Raw genomic sequence first — 20,493 nt, 5'->3', positions numbered from 1 at the left:
GGGTGGAGGCCTCGGCCCAGAGGGAGGTTGCAGGGCGGGAAGGGTTGAGTGGACAACTGGATTTGGGGCTGAGGTCTTAGGGGCACCTGGCTATAGAGAGGGGCCCAGGCACTGAGGAGGCCACCAGGAGTGATGGGCATAGCGCTGGGAGGTGTTTCTCAGGGATCCAGGGAGGCTGACCATGCCTGAGCAGTGGGGCTGGCAGGCATCAGGAAAAGAGGTCAGGGCTGAGGGGACCACTGATGATGCTCCATGTACCTGCAGGCCGGGATAGCGCAGGGCGGACAGACTCTGGGGCCTGGGTCTCCTGGTGCCCAGCAGAGGAGGAAGGCCCAGACGTTGGTCCTAGTAGACTCAAGGCAGGGGCTGGGGTAAAACTGCACATCTGGAGAGGGGCTCCTCAGACCTGCCAGGTGGGGCCAGGGATCTGCAGGGGTGTCTTGGGCCCTGAAGCCCCTGACAGAAGCCCCAGCACTGAGGCCCTTGGCATGGTCCAGATTTGGAAGCCCAGTGACCCTTGAGCAGAGGAGGGGTCACAACTGAGGGAGATCAGGGCTCACAGCCTCACTGCCTCACAGGGGCCCACCTCACTTTGGTGGTTGCCGCTCCTCCGACCGCGTCCCCCATGCTGTTGTCCTGTGTCCTGCTGCCGTGGGGTCCCTTGGCCCCCTCAGTGTTGACCTTTGTGTACCACTCCCATCTCCCCTTGGCTTACAGACCTGGGTGTGGAGGGGCCATAGGCCAGCGCCCAGCTCTCCCTGGGCCAGGCAGGAGGGCTGCCCCCGGAGACACTAGTTCCCAGTGGATCTAGGTCAGGAAGGAGCAGGTCCCCGAGGGAAGGGCTGCCGTCCAGAGATGGCCCAGGGGCCAGGCAGATAGAACAGGACTGCTTCCTCTGCAGTGCCCATGCCACAGGTGTCCGCAGCCGACCAGGGAATGTGCCACACAGCCTTGCTCCATCCCTGGGAGCCAAGCACTTGTACTTCCCATCTACCTGCTGAGGTCCAGTGAGGGCTTTGGACAGTCTGATTGGATCAGGCTGACCGTGAGTGGGCTTGAGGGCTGTGTCCCAGGAGCCGCCTCTGTTTTCAGGGAGGCTTTGGTGCAGACCCCGGGAGGGGATGCTCCTGGGAGCCTAGATCAGTCACCTCCATCTCAGCGACTCCAGCTCTCAGCAGTGGCCCATCCTCTTAGCCACTCTCCATGGACCTTGCCCCTCCATGGGCAGCCCTGGCCCAGGTCTCCCCACCGTTAGGCCTGTCATTCTCAACTATATCCTGGTCTCAGGCCTCTGGGCCCCCATGACCACATCCCCGTGTCTCCCAGCCCCCAGCCTCTGTGGCCCCGACCAAGCTGCAGGCTGCCCCCACCCCAGGAGGACACTTTTCCCCTGGGAAGAAGTGACCCAAGTTCCCCACAGCCAGCTTGCTGTCACCCCAGCTGAACCGCAGCTAGGGAGAGTTTTTAGGCAGGGCATAGCAGTCTGAGGTGGCTGCACCTGTCTGTTGCAGGACCGACCAGCTGGGCATGTTCACACACAAGGAGTTTGAGCAACTGGCCCCCGTGCTGGATGGTTTCAGCCTCATGACCTACGACTACTCCACAGCGCATCAGTGAGTGTGGGCTTGGGGGCTTCTAGGGTACAGCAGACTCCACAGCGCAGCAGTCAGTGTGGACCTGGGGGGCTCCTGGGCACAGCTGACGCCCTCCTATCTGTGGTTCTGTGCAGAAGGCTAACTGCTGAACCTGGACGCCCACCTGGGGAAGCCAGTGGCACTGCACCTGTCCCGTGCCCTGTGGTGGTCCCGTGGGTGGGGCCCTGCCTCTGGTGGAGCCGGGTCACAGGTGGGGCACAGGCACAGTCCTGCTGCTGCCCAATGCCGCCCTGTCCTCCTTGGCCTGAGCCACACTATTGTGGGTGGGCCATGTGACACAGGGCGCAGGCAGGGACACTCCAGGAAGGATGCTCAGAAGGCCTCATGTCTGCTGACCTCACTGTGTCATGTGAACTCCTGCCTGTGGCTCTGGGGTGGGGGCCGCATATGAGTTCCTGGCCCTGGATGTGGCGTGCCTCTTGGGGCCGCTCTGCTGACAGCCCGTTGTAATGGGTCACTTCTATTCTTCACAACTTTCTAGAGGTGTTAGCCGCAGCATGGGATGAATGCACCCCTCGGTGGAGGGCCCCAACAGTGGCTCAGGTGCGGGGCCTTCCCTGTTGCTGAAACTTGCTCACCCCTTGCCCTGCAGGCCTGGCCCTAATGCACCCCTGTCCTGGGTTCGAGCCTGCGTCCAGGTCCTGGACCCCAAGTCCAAGTGGCGAAGCAAAATCCTCCTGGGGCTCAACTTCTATGGTATGGACTACGCGACCTCCAAGGATGCCCGTGAGCCTGTTGTTGGGGCCAGGTGAGCCAAGGGCTCTCCCTGCTGTGCTGAAGGTGTCACTGGGTGTGGGTGGGTGTGGGTGTAAGGAGACGGAGTGATGGGGAGGGTCCCGGTCCCCTGGGGCTCATGCCCCACAGAGTCAGAGATAGGGGTTGGGCCAGGAGTCAGTCCTGCTTGGTGCCCGCCCCACCGCAGCCCCCACTGTGGTCGCCACCCATGACACCGCCACGTCAGCTGTCCCCATATCTGGGCGAAGCTGGGACGGAGGCTTCCCCCACCTGTCAGCCTCGCCGACAGCACCCAGGCCGGCCGGGGCCTCCCGTGTTGAATTTGAATGCTCCTCTCCTCTGCCCATGACTGATTTCCTGCTTTGTGTGTTCTTGGTGTGCTCTGCCAGTGTGGTTTCTTTTTGGCATCACTTTACTTCATTTCTGGAGGACATTTTCCTGGCTGTAGAGTTCTGGCTGTCGGTTTTTTCACCGGCACCTTAAGCACGTTGCCGCCTTCTCATTCGGACAGACGGCGTTTCACCGCCACCTTGTTCTGCGTGTGTTGCCGTCCTCCCTGCTCTTAGGACTATCTTGTATTTATGGCTGGTTTTGAACAATTTGATTGACACGTCTTCGTTTTCCTTTTGCATAGCGTTCATGGAGCTTCTTGAATCTGTGCATTCGTACTCTTAGCAAATTTGGAAAATTTGGGGCCAAATTCTTCAAATATTTTGTGTTTCTTCTGTCCTTTCCTTTGGAGACCACAAACACTAGATCCATTGAATTTGTCCCACAGCTCACGAATACACCGTTTACCTTTTGGGAATCTCTCTTTTTTTTTTTTTTTTTTTTTTTTTGAGACGGAGTCTCGCTCTGTTGCCCAGGCTGGAGTGTAGTGGTGCCATCTCGGCTCACTGCAAGCCCTGCCTCCTGGGTTCACGCCACTCTCCTGCCTCAGCCTCCTGAGTAGCTGGGACTACAGGCGCCCGCCACCATGCCCTGCTAATTTTTTGTCTTTTTAGTAAAGATGGGATTTCACCATGTTAGTCAGGATGGTTTCGATCTCCTGACCTTGTGATCCTCCTGCCTCGGCCTCCGAAAGTGCTGGGATTACAGGTGTGAGCCACCGCGCCCGGCCAGGATTCTTTTTTCTGTTTCCTTTTGTTTTTTTTTTTTTGAGACAGGGTCTCACTCTGTCGTCCAGGCTGCAGTGCACTGGTGTGATCATAGCTCACTGCAGCCTCAACCTCCTGGGCTGAAGATATCCTCCCACCTCAGCCTCCCAAATAGCTGGGACCACAGGTACCTGCCACCACGCCCTGCTAATTTTTGTACTTTTTTGTAGAGATAGGGTTTTGCCATGTTGTCCAGGCTGGTCTCAAATTCCTAGGCTCAAGCGATCCTCCTGCCTCAGCCTCCCAAAGTGCTGGGATGACAGGTGTGAGCCCCACGCCTGGCCTGGCCATTTCTCTTCCTGTGCCCAACCTGCCATTAATCCCATCCGCCCTGAGCCTGACGCAGTCATTTCTCTCACCACCCAACCTTCCATTAATCTCATCCAGTGCTTTTGTCACCTCATGTGTCATAATTCAATCTTGTTTTATTTTTTATGAGATGGGGGGTCTCACTATGTTGCCCAGGCTGGTCTCGAACTCCTGGGCTCAACCATCCTCCTGCCTCAGCCTCCCAAAGTGCTGCTGTGACAGGCGCGAGCCACCGAGCCTGGCCAACATGTTGCAATTCTCTAGAGGCTTGTTTGGGGTCCCCTTTCCCTCTTCCATGTCTCTACTAAACTTTTGCAGATTGGGATTCAATTGTAATAACTGCTGAGTGCTCATGTCTGCTGGTTCTGATATTGGGGTCAGTTTCAGTAGACTGCTTTTCCTCCTTGTTTGGGGTCCTATTATGCTGCCTTTCTGTTGGCCTGGTACTCTTGGGTTGGTGCCTCAGGCATTGCGAATTTTACCATGTTGAGTGCTGGGTGTTTTAGCATTTTTTTTTTTTTCTTTTTTTTGAGACGGAGTCTCGCTCTGTCACCCAGGCTGGAGTGCAGTGGCACAATCTCGGCTCACTGCAAGCTCCGCCTCCCGGGTTCACGCCATTCTCCTGCCTCAGCCTCCTGAGTAGCTGGGACTACAGGCGTCCGCCACCTCGCCCGGCCAATTTTTTGTATTTTTTTAGTAGAGACGGGGTTTCACCGTGTTAGCCAGGATGGTCTCGATCTCCTGACCTCGTGATCTGCCCGTCTCGGCCTCCCAAAGTGCTGGGATTACAGGTGTGAGCCACCGCGCCCGGCCTAGCATTTTTATAAATCATCTTAATCTTTGTTCTGGGTGCAGTTGAGTTTCTTAGAAACAGTTTTAGCTGCTCGCTTTTCTGGAGAACCTGGTCCTTTCTGTGGAGGCCTCAGCTGTCATCTTTGTGAGTCTCTGCAGGTCCCCCACAGGCCTGCCCTCCATGAGGGGTGTGTGTATGTGTCAGCCCAGGCAGGTAAGCAGAGGCCAGACTATCACCCCTGCTTCTTCCTGGTCGGCCATGGGGAGAGGCAGAGGTAACCTGCTAGATTCGCGGGTCCTGAGGGTGGCAGCAGTGGATAGAGGAGTATGTCGGGGCAGTGTTCCCTGCCCGGCCTCCAGGGGTGCCCTCCGTGAGCCCCTCCATGGCAGATGTCAGGTGGGCCATGTTGCAAGACCAGGGTTGTGTGTGGAGTCCTTCCCCCGACACTTTATGTGCACGCTCCTCTCTGTGCACCCTCCTCTCTGTCCACACGGCTGGTCCTGGGGTCCAGCACAGGCCTGGGCTCCCACTGTTCTCTGGCTCTTGGCCCTAGGTGCGCTCTGGGTCGCTGAGCAGGGCCTGACGCTGCTGCAGGGGTGGATGTGAGCGGGTGCTGGCTGAGGAGGGCCTGGGGCCAGCCTGGGCATCAGGCAGGGTAAGGAGCCTGGCGTCTTCTGTCCCATGTCTCACCCAGTGAGTCAGCCACACACTGAGACACGCGGGGCTCCACACCGGTGAGGGCACTGCCCCAGGGCCCCGGCTTGTTTGGGTCCCCTGCTCCTGCTGAGATGGGGCACGGGTCAGTCACTGGGTGCCAGCTCTCATGTTCCTGCAATGCAGAGTGAGGGGCCCGGCCACCCTGTCTGCCCAGCTGTCTGTTCTTTCAGTCGGGACTGGTCTGTGCTCCTGTGTGTGCTGCACCCTTCCCCACCACAGCCCTCCTTTGACGCTGGGAATCCCGGGAAGGCTCTAGAAGCACAGCGCCTGTTCCCCACCTTACCACATCCCTGACCTGGTGCCTGGTTCTGGGGCCTTTGGGTGGAGCCATGTACAGAGCTTGGACTCCCAGCCCAGGGTCCCCTGTGCAAAGCAAGAGGCCTCCCATGCACCCAGCCCTGACTCAGCTCCAGCTGTGAGCTCTGCTCACCAGGCCTTCAGGGAAGCCTCACTTCTGATTGGGCTTTTGGAAGGCAGATAGGTGTTGGCCTTGAGTCGCCACCGCACTATTCAAGGGTAATAAAGTACCACAGGTGGGGCAGCTGAAATAATAGCTTCGTCTCAGTCCTGGGGGCTGGAGGTGGGAGATGAAATTAAGGTGCCATTAAGGTCGGGTCGGCTCCTCCCAGGGCCTCTCTCCTTGGCTTGTAGATAACTGCCTTCTCCATGTGTCCTCACAAGGTCCCATGTGCGCCTGTGTGTGTCCTTATCTACTCTTCATTTTTTTTGAGACGGGGTCTCGCTTGTCACCCAGGCTGGAGTGCAGTGGCACGATCTCAGCTCACTGCAACCTCCGCCTCCCGGGTTCCCGCCATTCTCCTGCCTCAGCCTCCCAAGTAGCTGGGACTACAGGTGCCCACCACCACGCCCAGCTAATTTTTTGTATTTTTAGTAGAGACGGGGTTTCACCATGTTAGCCAGGATGGTCTCGATCTCCTGACCTCGTGATCCGCCCACCTCAGCATCCCAAAGTGCTGGGATTACAGGCATGAACCACCACACCTGGCCCTTATCTCCTCTTCTTGTAAGACACCAATCATGTTGCATTACAGCCCACCCTTGTGACATCATTTTACTCACATCTTGAAAGACTTTCTCAGTGCAGGCTCAGGCCTATGGTCCTAGCTACTCAGGAGGCTGAGGCAGGAGGATCACTGGAGCCCAGGAGTTCAAGATCAGCCTGGGCAACGACCCTAACTCTACAAAAGAAGAAGGTGGGTCAATCACAAAGTCAGGAGTTCAAGACCAGCCTGGCCAACATAGTAAAATCCCATCTCTACTAAAAATACAAAAAGTTAGCTGGGCGTGGCCAGGTGCCGTGGCTCACACCTGTAATCCCAGCACTTTGGGAGGCCAAGACGGGCGGATCATGAGTTCAGGAGACTGAGACCATCCTGGCTAACACAGTGAAACCCCGTCTCTACTAAAAATACAAAAAATTAGCCGGGCGTGGTGGTGGGCACCTGTAGTCCCAGCTACTCGGGAGGTTGAGGCAGGAGAATGGTGTGAACCTGGGAGGCAGAGGTTGCAGTGAGCTGAGATTGTGCCACTGCACTCCAGCCTGGGTGACACAGCGAGACTCCGTCTCAAAAAGAAAAAGAAAAAAAAAAATTAGCCAGGTGTGGTGGCGGGCTACTCGGGAGGCCTGTAATCCCAGCTATTTGGGAGGCTGAGGCAGGAGAATCGCTTGAACCTGGGAGGCAGAGGTTGTAGTGAGCGGAGATTGCGCCACTGCATTCCAGGCTGGGCGACAGTGCAAGACTCTGTCTCAGGAAAAAAAGAAAAAATAAAAAAAAAAAAAAAAACTATTTCTCTAAATATAGTGCTACTCTGAGGCACTGGGGATTAGGACTGGTGTTAGTTCGTTTTCTGTTGCTTATAACAGAATATCTGAAACTGAGTACTTTATAAATAAAAGGAATTTATTTTATTTATTTATTTATTTATTTATTTATTTTTTTTTTTTTTTGAGACGGAGTCTTGCTCTGTCCCCCTGGCTGGAGTGCAGAGGCGCGATCTCGGCTCACTGCAAGCTCCGCCTCCCGGGTTCCTGCCATTCTCCTGCCTCAGCCTCCCAAGTAGCTGGGACTACAGGCACCTGCCACCGCGCCCGGCTAATTTTTTTTGTATTTTTAGTAGAGACGGGGTTTCACCATGGTCTCGATCTCCTGACCTTGTGATCCGCCCGCCTCGGCCTCCCAAAGTGCTGGGATTACAGGCGTGAGCCACCGCGCCCGGCCATATTTTTTTTTTTTTTTTTTTTTGAGACGGAGTTTCGCTCTTGTTGCCCAGGCTGGAGTGCAATGGCGCGATCTTGGTTCACCGCAACCTCTGCCTTCCGGGTTCAAGCAATTCTCCTGCCTCAGTCTCCCAAGTAGCTCGAATTACAGGCATGTGCCACCACGTTTTTGTTTTTGTTTTTGTTTTTTGTTTTTTTTTGAGATGGAGTCCCCAGGCTGGAGTGCAGTGATGCGATCTCGGCTCACTGCAACCTCCACCTCCTGGGTTCAAGTGATTGTCCTGCCTCAGCCTCCTGAGTAGCTGGGACTACAGGCGCGTGCCACCATGCCCAGCTAATTTTTATATTTTCAGTAGAGATGGGGTTTTGCTATGTCAGGCAGGCTGGTCTCAAACTCCTGACCTCAAGTGATCCACCCGGCTCAGCTTCCCAAAGTTCTGGGATTACAGGTGTGAGCCACTGCACCCAGACAGGGATTTATTTCTTATAGAGGCTGAGAAGTCCAAGGTCCGTGGTCACTTCTGTGAGAACCTTCTTGTTGGTGGTTACTCCAAAGAGTCCAGAGGCAGTGCAGGGCGTCCCGTGGTACAGGCTCTGAGCGAGCTACCCAGGCCGCCTTCCTCTTCTTAGAAAGCCACAGTCCCATGCCCATGGTCACCCACTGGTCCATTAACCCACTAGTCCATGAATGAATTAATCCATTCACCAGGGCAGAGCCCTCATGACCCAGTCACCTTCTAAGGGCCCCGCCTCCCCACAGTGCCACCATGAATGGATTAATCCGTTCACCAGGGCAGAGCCCTCATGACCCAGTCACCTTCTAAAGGCCACAGTGCCACCATGGGGATTACATTTCAGTGTGAATTTTGCAGAGAACATTCAAGACATCACACACTTCACCTGTGGATTTTAGGGGAACAGCTCAGCCATTTACACCATCTGAAGGTGAAGAGTTGGGGCTCACTCACTGCACAAGAGCCTGGGTCAGGTCACACAAGGCATCAGTGTGGCCTGGCACAACAGCTCACACCTGTAATTCCAGCACTTTGGGGGGCCAAGGCAGGAAGATTGCTTGAGCCCAGGGGTTCGAGACCTTCTGTGCAAAATAGACCCGTCATTACAAATAGTTAAAAAAAAAAAAAGGTAGCCGGGTATGGTGGTGCACACCTGTGGTCCCAGCTACTCAGGAATGCCTGAGCTGTGGAGGTGGGGACTGCACTGCACTCCAGTCTGGGCTACAGAGCAAGACCCTGTCTCCAAAACAACCAAAGCCTTCAGCAGCCTCCCCTGGGCAGTTGCACCCAACCATGATTGTTCTGAGAATTGGCTAGTGGGTTTGGAGTCAAGGAATTCTGATTACAAAGGTGTGTACATGAGTGTGTGGGGGTATATGCCCTCAGGACCCCCCAGTTTTGCACAAGTTGGGGTCTGGGTGTACCCAGTCAGGAAAGAAAGGCACTGCTTCTGGGTCCTCACTCCCATCTGAGAAGTCCCCTCCTAATCTGCCCTCTTTGCCCACCCAAAGTGCCCTTGTTAATGACCCCTGGGCCTGAGTGGCACAGAGGAGGGGTGTGGGCACCTGGCAGTCTCCAGCCTGGACGCAGGACCACTTAAGGGGAGCATGCCATGGGGAGGGTCTCAGCGGCCCCTAGAGTGCCTGTCCCCACGTCCCATCCTGGGTGGCCAGTAGCTCTTGCCCTGTCTGACCCTGCCCAGAGACCTTGGCCAGGGCAGCAGCACAGATGCCAGCTCAGCAGGGCCACCTCCCACAAGGCTGGAATAAATAACCAGCTGCCAAGACTTGCTCACACGTGCATCCTCACAGCTGCTGAGCCAGCCGAGAGAGCGCTGACGCTGCACAGCCATGGCTCCTGCCTCAAGGGTATGGCAGGGAGGGCGCCCCCACTCTAGTCCAGGGGGGACACTGGCAAGGATCACAGGTGGAGGCATCCCTGCCGCTGGGAGTTTGATGCCTGACAGCCACCAGAGTCTTCCCTGGGTAGGTTCCTAGCTCCCAACTGTGACAGAGTCCCCTCTGCGAGTGGACGGCACTCCTGCCTCCGCCTGAATGTCCACGCAGGGGAGGGGCCGTGTTCGCAGCTCCTCAGAACATTCTTCCTGACCCTGGCTCTGCCCTGGTGGCGTCTGGCCCCTCCCCAAGCCCCGACCTCCCTCTCAGCTTCACTGTTCATCTGCACCCCGTCCGTGGTCCTGCCCTGGACAGGTGGCATCCACTCTGGACACCAAACCCAGCCCAAGGGCTCACTGCCTGCAGCATGCACAGGGTGAGATGGGCCACCGTTGTGGGGTGTTCTGTGGGTCCTCCCTGTCTGTCCCAGAAGCTGGGGCTCCTCTCCCAGCCCTTTCTCAAGGCTTATCGGTCCTCGCACCTGTGCTGGCTCCTGCTGAGCTCTGGCGACATCACTCAGACGCCTCTCTTCACCCTCTGTTCTCGCCTTGTGTTGGCACCAAATGTCTGCTTTTCTAGCTGAAATCTCACTTATTAGCTGCAGCCACCCTAAAGAGCAGAAGACGGCCCCCAGCCTCACATGCCCCCACACACCACGTGCACCGCCAAGCAATGCGGCGCCTGCCACCCACACCAGCCAGTCATCCAGCCCCAGCCTCTTCGCTCCTCCAGCCTACTGTGTCCTCTGCAGAGTGGAGCCCATCTTCCCTTCATCCTGTCTGTCACCCCCCAGGGGATGTCTGGGAGGCCGGAAGCAGCAGGGATTGAATCTTGGGCACGTGGCCCTCATCACTGCCCTGGCGTCTTTTGCTGCCATGACTCGGTGGACCTAGGCGTTTTCCTCCTGTCTTGTGAATCTTTTACTGTGAGAATCTTCAAGCATAAAAGTGCATAGAATGGTGTGGCAAGCCCCTCATGGCCACCCCAGGACTTGACTCCCTCGGCCTCATGCGGCGCCAAGGGTTTCAGCAACCCCAGCCCCGATCCCCAGGCTCATGCTCACCATGTTCTCCCAACACCCCAGCGCTCTCTGCTAGCCAGTGACGAGGGGCCAGGTCTCCTCCATGCCCGGGGCCCTCAGTGTCTCCAGCCTGTGCCTCTGGGAGCCCTGGGCTCCATCCAGCCTTGGCTGGCTAGCAGCAGCTCCCGCGCACGTCCCCAGTGGGGCTGGGTGCGGGGACTCACTGGCGTGTATCTGTGGCCTAGCCACGCCCGCCTCCATGGGAGGGAGACGGCGAGCCTCAGGGCTTCCGGTCTCAGGATGTTGCTGGATCCCACATTTCAGACAGGACAGCCCTGCAGAAGGATGGCCACCCACCGAGGAGGGCTGTCTGGTTGAATTCAAGCTCTGAGAGGCGACTGAAACGTGTGAAGATAGGAGCACCTGACCTGGGGTTTCAGTGTCTGCAGGGTAGGCTTGGGGAGGGGCAGCTGTCAGCTATGTCCTCCCTCCAGAAGGAGGCCTGGGCCTGGGGTTGGGGGCCTCACCATTGCCCACAGCAGCCCTGGCCCTGGGCGGAGCCTGCAAGCCCCTCCTCCCGCCAGCCAGCAGCAGCTCCACTGCCTTGGACCCCTTCCTTGGAGCTGGCTGCAGAGCCCTGTGGGGGCTCCTGAGGGGTCCTAGGAAGGGCTTCTCTGCACACATACTCCTGAGACCAGAGCCGGCCTCGCGCGTTGTTCCCTGCAGGAAGCTGTGTGCCTCCAGGCTGTTTTCTGCCTGCTGCCTCCAGGACACAGAACTGCTTCCTAAGGGCAGCTCAGGGCGGCTCACAGCATGATTGTGTAATTGCACTGCTATCCCTTTGGAGCCAGTACAGCCCTAGCAGCCACTTGGTCAAATCCAGGGGGTGCTGCGTGTGGTGACTCATGCCTGTAATCGTAACAGCTTGGGAGGCCGAGGTGGGAGGATCACTTGAGGCCAGGAGTTTGAAACCAGCTTGGGGCACATAGCAAGACCCCCATCTCTACAAAAATGTTAAAAGTTAGCAGGGTGTGGTGTTGCACACCTGTATAGTCCTGGCCACTCAGGAGGCTGAGGCGGGAGGATCGCTTGAGCCTTGGAGGTCCAGGCTGCAGTGCGCTATGATCACACCATTGCATGCCAGCCTTCGTGACAGAACAAGACCCTATCTCTTTTCGTTTTGGAGATGGAGTTTCGCTCTTGTCGCTCAGTCTGGAGTGCAGTGGCTTGATTTCAGCTCACTGTAGCCTCCACCTCCCAGGTTCAAGCGATTCTCCTGCCTCAGCCTCCTAAGTAGCTGGGACTATAGGTGTGTGTCACCATGCCTGGCTAATTTTTTGTATTTTTAGTAGACGGGGTTTCACCATGTTGGCCAGGCTGATCTGGAACTCCTGACCTCAGGTGATTCACCTGCCTTGGCCTCCCAAAGTGCTGAGATTACAGACATGAGCCACTGCGCCTGGTGACCTTATCTCAAAAAAACAAAAAAAAATTAAGTCTGGGGAGAGGCAGCCACCCAACTTGGGTTCTGGGCGTGGCCAGGAAGGGTCTGGAGGCTCCATCACCATATCTGGTAACCGCGTCCTCGGGTGAGGCAGCCCCAGCTATAGCACAGGTACACACCTGGAGATAGGCAAGACACAGGTGCATAGCTCCCGGCCCCAGCTGTGGCACAGGTACACACAGGCACACACCTGGAGGCAGGTGAGATACAGGTGCATAGCTCCCACTCCTTGTCCTATCCCATGTCTCCCCATCCCAGCTGGCCCAGAGTTCTCATACCTTGCCTTGCTGAGATCCTGGGGCCATCTCCCCAGGCTCCTTCCTTGCTCAGCCCGGGCTGGCTCTGCACATGGAGTCAAGGTGTCCTGGAACATCTGGTCAGATGCTCTTGTCAGTCCTATGTCTCAGGAGGCTGCCTGGGCAGACTCAAGGAGAGAGGCCCCGATCAGCCTCTGATGCTGGCCTCCCCTGCGGCCTCCCATGAGCTGGCTTCCACTCAGGGGCCAAGAGAGGGACGCCCTTCTTGGTGGATGACCAGGGCTCCCGCCAGCCACTGGGCCAAGACTGTAGGGTTGGGCCCGGAGCTGCTCAGGGCAGTGGAGGAGCATGGACCACTGCCCTCCCGGGAGTCACAAGCCCGGGCTCTCAGGCCAGCATGACAGCAGCAGCGTGTCCATGTGGGCCAGTCCTCCGTGGGCCTCTTTGGTTAGCAGGGTGGAGGGATTGCTCAGACGTGGCTACTCTGGGGGTTCGGCACACCTGCTCCACCGGGGCCACAGCACAGAGTGGAGGTGAGGTATTGGGAGTTCCCTCCGCCCGCCAGTGCTGCCTCCCTCAAGCAGGCTTTTTTTTTTTTTTCTTTTTCTTTTTTTTTTTTTTTTGAGACAGAATCTCACTCTGTCACCCAGGCTGGAGTGCAGTGGCACAATCTCAGCGCACTGCAACCCTCCACCTCCCAGGTTCAAACGATTCTCCTGCTTCAGCCTCCTTAGTAGCTGAGATTACAGGCGCCCACCACCACGCCCGGCTAATTTTTGTATTTTTGGTAGAGAGGGTTTCACCGTGTTAGCCAGGATGGTCTTGAACTCCTGACCTCAGGTGATCCACCCACCTCGGCCTCCCAGAGTGCTGGGATTACAGGTGTGAGCCACCACGCCCAGCCCCGTCAGGCATCTCTGTTTTTCAACCTTGCCTTTTAGACCTTGGCAAACTCCCCAGGCTTTGGAGCAAGCCCCTCGTCCCACTTATTTTGGTTTTCTGGAACCTTCTCCAAGAGAAGTTTCCAAGCTGGTCTCCGTGGGGTGACCCCCGCCCTCCACATCAGGAGGTCCAAGAACATCTTTCTCACACTTGATCTGCTTTCTCCCTAGAAACGCGTCAGACCTCTGTCCCTGGTCCTCCTAAATTCCTCTGTGGCGTGTCTCGGTGTGTTTTGTGTGTATATCCTGTTTGGCTTTCCTTGACTCTTTTCCATTTGAGGCCTTGTAACTTTTTTTGAGGTTGGATAAAATTCATGTACCATAAAATGCACCATTTCAAAGTGGCATTTAGTATGCTTGCAGAATTGTGCAACCCTCAGTACTGTTCCCCAAAAGCCCTCTGCCTTTTAGCAGTTGTGCCCTCTTTCCCTGCCCTAGCCTGTGCCCATCTCCAGCCCACCGTCTCTGTAGGTTTGTCTGTTCTGGATGTTTCTGTGAGGCCGAGGCTGTCCGTGTTAATTTAGTCCTTATTCCTCCCTGTCCATGTGCTTGTCCCTCCCCTGGGCTCCTGCGGTGCTCCCCACACCCACCCTCAGACTTTCAACTTCCCCTGCCTTCTCTCTGACCCTTCCTTCCTCCCAGGCAGGCCCCTCGCCCGCTCCCCGCTCACCGTGGCTGGTGCCTGCTCCCCAAAAGACCTGTGTGGCCCTTGTTCCTCCTGGGAGCCTGGCCCCCTGGTGTGCTTGTCCATCATACCAGCCATGCTCCTTGGGGTCTTATAAGCCCTCAAGGGGGTCCCAGTTACCAGCCTGGGTGGCCACTCAGACCCCCCAAGGACCCAGCCCCTCTGTGTGTCTGCGGCCCTCTGAAGACTGTCCTCCCTCCGCTATGGGCCTGGACTCCCTCCCTGTGCCTGCAGCTGCCCCTCCTCACTCAGCCCTGCTCCTACACCCGGTGGCCTCACCCTCCTCCCCAGGAGTGACTCTCGGACCTCCCTGGGCTTTTGGGAGCTGGGCACACACCCCCACCCAGCACCTGGGCTCTAGCTTCTCCTTGTTCTCAGGGCCTGCTTGGGAGTAGCGATTCCCGGGGTTGGGGTCCCTGACAACGCCCTGGTCGTGGCTGCCCCCACAGCGTGGTCACTACCCACTCACCAAACCACCAGGCTGGGGCTCCTGAGTGGGAGGCACCCGGTGCTCTCAGGGATCCTGGCCACCCACAGCCTCACCTCCTCCTGGAGGCAGCAGATTATGAGCAGTGACCACAGAGGCCCCACTGGAGGAGGAGTGTGTGGCGTGGCCAGAGCTCCCCACAGCCCGAGGGCCATCCCTGCCCTGAGGCATCTGCCCACGACCCTGCACGTCCCATTCTTCTCACAGAGCCACCCAGCGGATATTGGGGGGAAGCTGCAAATTACACCACCACCACCTTGAGCCGTGTTTCAGTTCAGGAGAAGGCGGTCATTTTAGAGCTGTCGATGGGGTTGTGGCTGTGCCGGCAGCCTCCATGATGTTGCCTGGCCTGGAGGGGCTTCTGGAAAGACCATGTTTGCATATGGCTGTTGAGGGGCCTGGCCCAGCCTCAGGAGGGCAGGGGTCCAGCAGTGCTTTTCCATGCCTGGGATGGCTGGAGCTGCTAGCCACTGCTGCCGTCCCATTACCAGCATCTAGGGGGACCGGGTGTAATCTAGGGATTACAGGCTCACACCTGTAATCCTAATACTTTGGGAGGCCAAGGCGGGCAGATCACTTGAAGTCAGGAGTTCAGGACCAGGCTGACCAACATGGAGAAACCCCATCTCTACTAAAAATACAAAAACCAGCTGGGCGTGGTGGCGGGTGGCTGTGATCCTAGCTACTTGGGAGGCAGAGGTGGGAGAATTGCTTGAACCCAGGAGGCGGAGGTTACAGTGGGCCAAGATCGTGCCATTGCACTTCAGCCTGAGTGACAGTGAGACTTTGTCTCAAAAAAGAAACAGGCGTCTAAGGGAAACTCTGTCTGGGTTGGGGAGGCCGCCCGAGTGCTAATTCCCACCCTCCCTGCCATGTGTCTACCAGGGTCTGATGTCTGCAGAGCAGCCCCCGTGCCCCGAAAGGCCAGAGCTACCCGATGGGGTCTGGCACTTTCTCGAGCACTGCTGGGCAGGTGGCAGCTGCTCCCGCTCACAGCTCTGAAGTGACGTGCCCTAGTCTGGAAGAGGTTCCCAGTGTCAAGGGGACTCTGCCCCACTCAGGACAACAGCAGCCTCCCCCACTTGGGATCCTCAGCCATCCCATTCCTCCTGGGCAGGAGCAGGAAGGTGGCTCGAGGTGCGGTCCTGTGGCTGCCATTTCTCACTTGGATAAACCCTGCAGTGTCCAGCCATGACCCCTTAGGGTCCTGCAGATGTCCATGCCACACAGCCCAGGTCCTTGCGCCCCTGCAGCTGCCCACTGCCTGTCCTCCCCTCCCGCATGGTGTCCGGGCTGTAGGCCCCACTCCAGGCCTCCTCCCCGAGGCTGCAGCCCCAGGCATGTGGGGGGCACTTTTCTCACGCAGCAGCCACTGGTCATGTTCCGTTGTCAGCTGCCTCCACCTGCACACACTCCTGTCTGCAGAGACCAGAAGCTTCCAGAACGATCTGTCACTGCTGCTGGTGGCTGTGGCCCATAGTGTTCTGGAACCACCTGCCCTGGTCCCAGATGTGCAGTGTGAGGTGTGCCCACACTCAAGGTCCCCTGTGACCTGGAAACCGCTGTTGTGTCCCCAGCACCTTGGGAATGAGCCTGTCCTCTGTGAAGGAGGGGGTGGTTCTCAAACCACTGGCTCTTGGTGCTCAGGGGGGGCCTGCTGCAGTCCTGGGCCTGGGGTGGTGGTGGTTCAAGACTGAGACAGACTTAGCCTTTGAAAGGGTGCAGAGGCCGGGCGCAGTGGCTCACACCTGTAATCCCAGCACTTCGGGAGGCCAAGGCGGACAGATCACGAGGTCAGGAGTTCCAGACCAGCCTGGCCAATATGGTGAAACCTGTCTCTACTAAAAAATACAAAAATTGGGCGTGGTGGTGCGCACCTGTAGTCCCAGCTACTCAGGAGGCTAAGGCAGAATCACTTGAACCTGGGAGGCAGAGGTTGCAGTGAACCAAGATTGCACCACTGTACACCAGCTTGGGTGACAAAACAACACTCTGTCTCAAAAAAAAAAAAAAAAAGGGTGCAGAAACCACTGCCCCAGGCAGCCATCCCCAGTATGAGGCACTGCCCATCAGTCCAGGGCCAGCAGCGGGGCCAGGGCAGCCTGAGGCCTGTCTGGTTAGCCTCTCACCTGGGGTCTAGACAGAGTGAGGAGCCCCGTCCAGCAGCCACTGTGTAGCCTGAGGGCCATCCCCAGGGTGAGGCAGTTTCAGGCCTCGTGTCACTCTCCAGGCCACTGAGAGGACTTGGGGCGGCTTCTCCTGAGGAAGCTCCCGGAAGATGTGCTTCCTCAAATACAGGGTTCACAGGACCCGAGGCTCTGGCCACCCCACCAGCCATCGTCCCCCAGACCACTGGGGACAGTGGCTCCCTCTACCTGCTGCCCCAAGTGGCCCTGCCCCTGCTGATAGCCACAGCCTTTGGGGTACAGGGTGGGGGAGCTGGGTGGGCTCCCAAACCCACACCCTGGTCTCCCCAGGTACATCCAGACACTGAAGGACCACAGGCCCCGGATGGTGTGGGACAGCCAGGCCTCGGAGCACTTCTTCGAGTACAAGAAGTGAGTGTTGGGAAGTGCATGGTCCGCCTCGGCCTTGTGTGCAGGGAGGGACCCTGGGGGTGGAGACGAGGGAGCAGCAGGGCCCAGGGGGTCCCAGGACCCTGGGGGTGGAGACGAGGGAGCAGCAGGGCCCAGGGGATCCCAGGACCCAGGGGGTGGAGATGAGGGAGCAGCAGGGCCAGGGGGTCCCAGGACCCAGGGGGTGGAGATGAGGGAGCAGCAGGGCCAGGGGGTCCCAGGACCCAGGGGGTGGAGACGAGGGAGCAGCAGGGCCAGGGGGTCCCAGGACCCAGGGGGTGGAGACGAGGGAGCAGCAGGGCCAGGGGGTCCCAGGGTCACGAGCTGACTTGCTGCTCCCGGCCCCGGAGCACAGCTGGACAGCAGGTGGCCACCTGGCGGGTGGGAAGAGTCCAGGCCGTGGACCTTGGCTGTGAGGGGAGGAGGCCTGGAACCAGCAGAGGCGGCGGACGGGCCGACAGTCCCCTTGTCTTGCAGGAGCCGCAGTGGGAGGCATGTCGTCTTCTACCCAACCCTGAAGGTGCGTGTGCTGCCAGCCATGGGACCGGGGGAGAGATGGGGCATGCGACAGCACGGCAGGCACTGGCCTGGGGTCCAGGCAGTGCTGCCCCTCGGCCTGGAGGACACTCCTAGGTGTTGGGGGACAGGCCCCAGCAGGCACTCACACCTCCATCTGTGCTCAGTCCCTGCAGGTGCGGCTGGAGCTGGCCCGGGAGCTGGGCGTTGGGGTCTCCATCTGGGAGCTGGGCCAGGGCCTGGACTACTTCTACGACCTGCTCTAGGCGGACTTTGCAGCCTCTGCGGCGGACGTGTTCTTTTCTAAGCCATGGAGTGAGTGAGCAGGTGTGAAATACAGGCCTCCACTCCGTTTGCTGTGACGGGTCTGCTGCAGTCCTCAGTCAGGGGTCCTGGGCACCGTGTGACTCCCCACCCTCTCATGAGGGGTCCCTGCCCTGGGATGAGTCCTGGCTGGGGGGCACCCGAGAGCTCAAGCCCCTCCCACCTGGGCATCTGCTGGCTGCCTCCTGTCGGCTGGGCAGGCAGGACCCACAGTACCTGCCCCACCAGGACAGCCTGGCTCAGGCCTGTCTGGGCTGCTTCTCACATCCTGGGCCAGATGTGGGTTTGGAAGCTCTGGAACCATCCCAGACTCGCCCATTCCCGGACTTGAGGGCCCTGGCAGGGACAGCTCTGCCCAGTATCACCCCAGGGCTTGGCAGTGACAGAGCTGAGAGCTGCACGCCCACGTCACCACCCACCTCGCCAGCCACAGCATATGTGTGACATCTGCAGAGAGCCACCCAGACGTCCCCACCGAGTCCAGCACGGCAAGGGTGCAGGGGCTGCCCTGGAAATGGGCACAGAGGAACCTGGCCCACCCTCTTGAAACTGGCCCTGGACCTTGGCTCAGCTCTGCCACCTCAGGTAGCGTGACCCCCAGGCCAGCCTGGCCACATCAGGGAGCATGGTGAGGGGCAACGGCAGGACCCGTGGGCCACATCGGGAAGGGCATTTCCAGTGAGGGGTGGGGCAGAGGACACGTGGCTGGCAGTCTGCACCCACCCCGCAATGCAGCGGTGTCCAGGCTCTGGGGAGGCCCTGGGGAATTTGGAGGCATGAGCCAACGCCTGGCGGCCTTCATTCCCCTGCCCCTCATCGCCATCCTGTCCTTGGCTGGCCGTGAGAACTCCTCTCCTCACCATTGGGACCCACAGGGCTGAGGTGGGCAGCGGAGGGCATAGGTGGGTACACGTCCCAGGCAGGGTCTCTTGGGGGGACAGAAGTGAGTCCAGGGAGTGGATGGGCCTGGGCGTGCCCAAGAATGCCGTGGGGTGAGGGACGGTGAGGCCAGGGTGGGCACTGGTTCTGGTTCAGAGTCAGTAACATCAGGGTGTGGTGGGCAGGGGGGTCAGGACATCTCCAGCCGGTGGTAAGAAGCATGGTGGGGTCTCCTCCACAGGACAGAAGCCAGGGAGGGGGTCCTGGGTCGGCCCGAGGCACCCACGCCTAAGAAAGGCCTGGACGTCAGGGAGGCCTGTGAGCCGCCACACTGCAGGTGCAGCCCTTCCCACCGCTTTGCTGCTGCTTGACATGGGTGTAGGAGATACAGGTGGTGTGTGCAGTAGCTCATGCCTGTAATCCCAGTACTTTGGAAAGCCGTGGCAGGAGGAATGCTGGACAACATGGTGAAACCCCGTCTCTACCCCCTAAAAATACAAGTTAGCAAGACGTGGTGGCATGGGCCTGTACTCACAGCTACTCAGGAGGCTGAGGTGGGAGGATCGCTTGATGAGGCTGAGGCTGCAGTGAGCTGTGATCAACTACACTCCAAAAACCTTCTCTAAAAAAAACAAAAGCTGCCACTGGCTTTGGGGCACTGACCTTGTGTCCCCAGAGGCGCTGACGCTAACATTTGAGTTGGTTCTCAGGGATCCTGTGGCTTCCGTCAGAGTGAGGGCAGGGGACACGCAGGTCTGGGAGGGTGGTGTGGGCCTGGAGCTAGGCATTGCCAGATCAGCATTGGGTGCAAGCAGGGGTGGGGATGCCACATAGGATAGGACGCCTAGAGCGGGCTCTGTCTCCAGGGTGATGGGCAGAGGGTGAGGCAGGAATTAGCTGGAAATTGAGATTGTGGGGTAGTTTGGGGATCAGATGCCCCAACCTGAACTGACTGTCATCTCTGTGGCCAGTGTCCCCACACAACCCTCACCCTGGCTGTGAGAATCCTGTGGCAGGCACCTTGATGCATGTTTTTTCTGTGCCCTGTGATAACTGCTTTGTGCTGCCAGCTCACTTAAAGGGCAGAGTTCTAGGAACAAAATAGACGGGGGAAAAGCGGAGCCCCACCTCGACAGGAGGCCCCAGGGTGGGGGTGATGTGGAAGGAGCCCTGCCTCAGGAGGAGGCCCTGGGGTGGGGGTTTTTGGGCAGGAGAGCCCCACTTGGGGAGGAAGACCCTGGGGTTGGGGGTGAAGCAGAGGGAAGCCCACCTAGCACAGGCCGGCAGTTCAGGGACGCCCCCCCTCCCCCTCCGCCCCCCGAGGGCGCTTGGCACTTTTTAAATATTTTTATTACTATTTTTTTCTTTTGAGATGGAGTCTTCCTGTGTCATCCAGGCTGGAGTGCAGTGGTGCGATCTCCACTCACTGCACTTTGTCTCCCAGAATCAAGCGATTCTCCTGCCACCAAACCTGGCTAATTTTTGTATTTTTAGTAGAGACAGGGTTTCAACATGTTGGCCAGGCCGGTCTCAAACTCCTGACCTCAAGTGATCCACCCGCCTTGGCCTCCCAAAGGTATTACAGGTGTGAGCTACCGTGTCTGGCCTCATCACCACTTCTTAGAGCTAATGTCATGATTTCCTTAAAACCAGAAGTCTGGAGAGTCCTCTGCAGGCGGCTCCCCCAAGCCTGTGCACCAGGTGACCCCACAGCCACAGGGCTCTGCGTAAGCCTCATGCCAGAGGCTGCCCTGCCCCAGGCCTGGGTGCCAGAAAGGAAGATGGGGTA

At 58.2% G+C, this 20,493-nt stretch overlaps 1 protein-coding gene across 8 annotated transcripts in view; it reads left to right on the top strand.

Moving 5' to 3' along the window:
• The window catches only part of CHID1 (chitinase domain containing 1), a 47,742-nt gene extending 27,988 nt beyond the window's left edge, over positions 1-19,754 (top strand). For 5 of the 8 annotated variants that reach the window (XM_025356076.1, XM_025356077.1, XM_025356073.1 and 2 more), the window contains 5 exons: positions 1,512-1,613; positions 2,248-2,403; positions 16,887-16,967; positions 17,463-17,505; positions 17,669-19,754. In XM_025356076.1, coding sequence (XP_025211861.1) covers positions 1,512-1,613; positions 2,248-2,403; positions 16,887-16,967; positions 17,463-17,505; positions 17,669-17,767 — 481 coding nt within the window. In that variant the 3' untranslated portion in view covers positions 17,768-19,754. The remainder of the gene's footprint in view (positions 1-1,511; positions 1,614-2,247; positions 2,404-16,886; positions 16,968-17,462; positions 17,506-17,668) is intronic. The other 3 variants (XM_025356070.1, XM_025356069.1, XM_025356072.1) reach the window with 1 other exon arrangement.
• The last annotated feature ends 739 nt before the right edge of the window (positions 19,755-20,493 follow it).

This window comes from Theropithecus gelada, chromosome 14 (genome assembly GCF_003255815.1).
Source record: "Theropithecus gelada isolate Dixy chromosome 14, Tgel_1.0, whole genome shotgun sequence".
Lineage (NCBI taxonomy): Eukaryota > Metazoa > Chordata > Mammalia > Primates > Cercopithecidae > Theropithecus > Theropithecus gelada.
This window is presented reverse-complemented; position numbering and strand designations above follow the sequence as displayed.